This window comes from Leptonychotes weddellii, chromosome 15 (genome assembly GCF_054177405.1).
Source record: "Leptonychotes weddellii isolate Sample4059 chromosome 15, ASM5417740v2, whole genome shotgun sequence".
Lineage (NCBI taxonomy): Eukaryota > Metazoa > Chordata > Mammalia > Carnivora > Phocidae > Leptonychotes > Leptonychotes weddellii.
The window spans coordinates 40,294,489-40,299,667 of record NC_138383.1 but is presented as its reverse complement, the minus strand read 5'-3'; the positions used below and the strand labels follow the sequence as shown (position 1 = coordinate 40,299,667).

General features: G+C 41.0%; 1 protein-coding gene across 1 annotated transcript; it reads left to right on the top strand.

The window, feature by feature from the left end:
- Positions 1-3,097: 3,097 nt before the first annotated feature.
- LOC102740232 (olfactory receptor 1A1) lies at positions 3,098-4,535 on the top strand. The gene has a single exon (XM_006746517.2). It carries the CDS (start codon positions 3,492-3,494, stop codon positions 4,533-4,535), a length of 1,044 nt encoding a protein of 347 aa, XP_006746580.2. The 5' UTR covers positions 3,098-3,491.
- The last annotated feature ends 644 nt before the right edge of the window (positions 4,536-5,179 follow it).

Below are 5,179 nucleotides of genomic sequence, written 5' to 3'. Positions count from 1 at the left end.
ATCATGGAACACTTCATCTAGAACTAATGATGTAATGTATGGGGATTAACATAAGAATAAAAAAAAAAAAGTTAAAAAAAAATAAAAAAAAAATTGCCCAACAAAGAAAATCCCTGGATCTGAGAGCTTCACTGGTGAATTTTAACAAACATTTAAGGAAACCAAATATATGGTTTGCAAGTATTTTGGATATTAACCCCTTACCGAATATCTGGTTTGCAATATATATACATCATTGTTTCATTTTGTTGATTATTTCTTTTGCTCAATTGTACCACAGTCTTTGCAGCACCCAAGGAGACATTCCAATCTGTGCTGAAGCAGAGGACAGGGGCCCATATTCCAACAAAGTGGCTGGAAGAGGTCAGCTCAGAGTTTGGACCCTGGAGACACATTCTCTGGGAAACCCTCTTGCCCATTCTTCCTTCCAGAAAAGAACTCTGGGAAAGATTACTCTTGAGAATCATTGTCTCCTCAGGGCACAGCTGTAGGAGTGTGTAATGAGTCTCAACAATTACTCTGACTATGGCCAGAGTGAAGACCTGAGGGAGTCATGTTTCCAGAGATGTTATAACCTGGTAAATAACTCCTAATTTTCTCTATTCTATGACCACCTTGCTTCCTGAGGAGGAAGCTAGAGTCCTCATATTCAGGCCCCATCTAGAACAGTCACCCCTTCTGCTCCATGATTAGGAAACTCAGGGCTCTTCTTTCCAAACCATCCCCGTCCCGGCTCCTTCACCTCAGGTCCAGAGGATCAGAGACCTGCTCTCCAGGCCTACTCATGGCCCTTTCTGCAGCATGCCTGCCCCCCCGGGAGTAATGTTAACAAGTGCTACAGCAGCTGGCTGTGAACTTCCCATTCGTGGAAGAGGAGGGAAGGCCACAGGACCAAAACCCTTTTTGATAGCATCTGAGCTGACTCCTCAGTAGGAGCTGTGAATTTTGGAGAAATGAGTCTTTATACAGTGACAAATCAAGGATAGATAGCCAGCAACTGTACTACCTGCATTACTTCCTTTGACCCTCACAAAACCTCCAAAAGGTAAGTAGAATTATTTTTGTCATTTTATCAGACAAAAAGTGGTGAATTGAATTGCCTAAAGTCACAGAGACGTAGTAGCAACATTAGGACTCAAACCTTGGCTCTAGAACCCAAGTTCTCAAGATCATCATCAACTATGGCTGACAACACTTGTTCTGAGTTTTCTTCTTGTTTCTCATACCCAGGTATTCCCATTTCTCTCCTTTAGGTTTAACTACATGCATTTTTTTTTTAAGTTTTCATTGTTATCTAGAATCCCTATGTGTTTGAATTGGGGGGATTTGTCAACATTAGCTTAATCCTCCATGTTGCCAAAAGCCCTACCTCTGACACATTACAGATCATATGAACTATTCATAGTCTCTTAGCCCTTTAGCTTTATTGAACCCTCTGAACCCTTATATATTATGTGTGAAGATAGGGAAAGGCATTTCAAAAGAGAAAACCAAATTCCTTAAGTATAGAGATTTTTTTTTAAGTACATGATATTTGGAGAAAATATAATGAGAACTGCATCCCTGTGCCCAGCATATAATTCACACAGGCACTACAGGAGACATTAAGAATTAGTGGTTGAATTAAATATAGATCGAATTAATTTTTGAGTAGAGTGCCCCTTAGAAAAATTAGTGAATTCTTAGGATATCCTGAACTACAATAACAAATAGATCACAAAACATATAATGGTTTAAACAGAATAAAGTCTATTTCTCTCCTACATAACAGTCCCTGTGGGTACCCTTGGTGATGCATGGCTCCACTGGATATGGAGAACTAGGAACACAGGCTCATTCTCCCATGTGACTTCACCAACCCATTCAGCCTCCTGGCCATTTCCATCTAGTTGGAGGAAGCCCAGAACTGGAACACTTGGATTACGATGGATCGACCAAAACTCAGTCACATGAACACACCTCAGTGCAAGGGAGCCTGAGAAATGTAATTTAATTGTGTGTCCAGGAATAAGAGAACAACAGGGATTTGGATGACAGCTAGCAGTCTCTGCCATCATTAGTATGCCTCAGAAAGCAAGTGAATCAAAGAGGAGAGAATCTGTATGCAAGCAGTTATGGGAGCATTACAATATTTCAGGCAGAAAATGATGATGATCTAAGCTGGAGTTCCAAAACCATAAGTAGAAAAGTTGAGTTATGTAAGAATTATTTTAAATGAACAATCAACAAGATCAGATGTAGAAGTGAGGGATACACTGGATGAGTGTGCTTCTGAACCTCCCACATGTGGGGAGCCCAAAATATAAACCTCGATTTAACCCAAGAGATATCGAGTGCACACAATTTTCCACAACAGTCTCTCTGGGGTTATTAAAATAAACAAAGTATGGTTTTCCTTTGCAAATAAGCTTGCAAACTACTTAGGTTGGAGTGCAGAGTATAGTGTTTGGACAGACATGTTAGCAAGATAGCTGCATGTAGAAATATGGGAAAGAGAGGTCAAGCCTAGAGATACAGACCCGAGAGTTTACTAAGCACTAGTTGAAATGACTAAGGAGTTGGATCACTCAACAAAAGAAATAAGAAAGAAAGGGAAGAGAAAAGCTGTGTGATTATCAATATTAGAGAGTTCTCCAAAGAGATATGCCCTATCAAAGGAGGTGGTCAAATTCTTCTTAGAAAAGGGGATATTGGGGTGCCTGGGTGGCTCAGTCGTTAATCGTCTGCCTTCAGCTCAGGTCATGATCCCAGCGTCCTGGGATCGAGCCCCAAATCAGGCTCCCTGCTCCCCAGGAAGCCTGCTTCTCCCTCTCCCACTGCCCCTGCTTGTGTTCCCTCTCTCGCTATGTCTCTCTGTGTCAAATAAATAAGATCTTAAAAAAAAAGAAAGAAAGAAAAAAGAAAAGGGGATATTTGGGGAGGAAATTCACTAGGCTTGTTTTTGCTAGGACATAAACCCAGTGATCCTGGTGACTTACAATCATCCAGTGTCAGTGTAGACACCTGCTACTTCCTGGGCTCTGGGATCACTATTAGTTTGGTCATTGGAACAATTCCCAAATTTATGGCTTGTCCTTGTAAAAACACATCCTTTGCACTGGCCTATTTTGTCAAAGATTCCAAAACACTCCCCTTTCTTTGTCAAGTGTAATAAAATTAGCTTGTGACTTTTGGCTTTTCCATTATACCGTGAAGTCCCTGAGAGCAAAGACTATGTCTTACATGTTGAATAAGTGGATTAAACACTGTATTTTGCACATATTTTTTCCATAAGCCTAGCAAAGTATCTAGCACATGCAATATAAAAAGAACTTCTTAATTGATTAAATCCTAGGTGTTTGAGGGATGGTTCTGGGATGGAGGAGGATGGACATCTTTGATTCACAGATTGCTCACTTCTTAGACATGAGTGTCAAGGGCTAATTGTTGATCAGTCCCACTGATCAGCAAGGATAATTGCCCAAAATGTTGGCTATCTCTGGATTCAGTAAATGCTTCATAGAGATTGCTGGTCACTTGAACCAAAGCTGATGGATAAGGAAGATCATTACAGTAACTCCACTAATATTTCTGGATTCCTCTCCCCCTTTCTTAACAAAGGACCCATGAGGGAAGACAACCAATCCTCTACCCTGGAGTTCATCCTCCTGGGAGTTACTGGTCAGCAGGACCAGGAAGACTTCTTCTTCATCCTCTTCCTATTCATTTACCCCATCACATTGATTGGAAACCTGCTCATCATCTTGGCCATTCGCTCTGACATTCGCCTTCAAAACCCCATGTATTATTTCCTTGCCAATCTCTCCTTTGTTGACATCCTCTTCTCCTCTGTAACCATCCCTAAAATGCTGGCCAACCATCTCTTGCACAGCAAAGTTATCTCCTTTGGAGGATGCCTAACACAGATGTATTTCATGATTGCCTTGGGTAACACAGACAGCTATATTCTGGCTGTGATGGCATATGATCGTGCTGTGGCCATCAGCCGCCCACTTCATTACACAACAATTATGAGGCCACGGACTTGTGCCCTCCTAGTTATTGGGTCTTGGGTGGTTGGAAATGCTAATGCCCTCCCCCACACTCTGCTCACAGCCAGTCTGTCCTTCTGTGACAACAAGGAAGTAGCCAACTTCTACTGTGACATTACCCCTCTGCTTAAGCTGTCCTGTTCTGACATCCACTTTAATGTGAGTATGATGTACCTAGGGGTTGGGGTCTTCTCCATGCCACTACTATGCATCATCATCTCTTATGTCCATGTCTTTTCCACAATATTACGGGTTCCATCCACCAAGGGTGTGCTCAAGGCCTTCTCTACCTGTGGTTCCCACCTCACAGTTGTTTCTCTGTATTATGGAACAGTCATGGGCATGTATTTCCGCCCTCTAACTAGTTACAGCCTAAAGGATGCAGTGATAACTGTGATGTACATGGCAGTGACCCCAATGTTAAATCCTTTCATTTATAGTCTGAGAAACCGAGACATGAAGGCTGGCCTGGGCATACTGTTCAGCAAGAGAATCTCCTCATAACCAATGTGATACTGAAGAATATAGTCACCAACTGGGATGCACTTGGAAATCCAGCCTTAATGTTCATCCTCTCCACGAAGCTGCCTTTGATCTTTTCAGCTACAAAGTCCTCTTCTCTGAAATCTAGAAAGAGTTTATAATATATCTCATTTAATTTATCACTTTGTACAGACTATTGTCCTTTTGGCAGCACAGGAATATTGGGTTCATATCCTAGATAAGCTACTGATAATCAGAATAAAATTGAGACAGTCCAAAGTTCTGCTTCTACATCAACATATTAGGAATAAGAATATCTGCCCCACTATTGTCACAGGGTGTGAGGATCACAATAATCCATGATTTAAAGGCTATAAATCACTATTCAAATGTCTGATTTTTTACTATTATGCTAATTACCCCTACTATGCTTACAAGCCTCTGAGGGCAAGAACTGTCTTAAAACATCACTGTACCTCTCACAGTCTTGGTGATATAAAGTATTCCCAATGATTCATGGTGGAAAATGGCATGAACAAATAAAATATCACTCTCTGAACTGTAATTTCATAATGATAGACATAATCAGACTAGACTTTATATACCCATCCAATAAAATCTTTAAAGGAAATGACCTGGGCAGAGATTTTTGTTCTCACTGTATC

Coding starts and splice junctions, on each gene's coding strand:
- LOC102740232 (XM_006746517.2), top strand. CDS start 3,492: ATGCTTCATAGAGATTGCTGGTCACTTGAACCAAAGCTGATGGATAAG.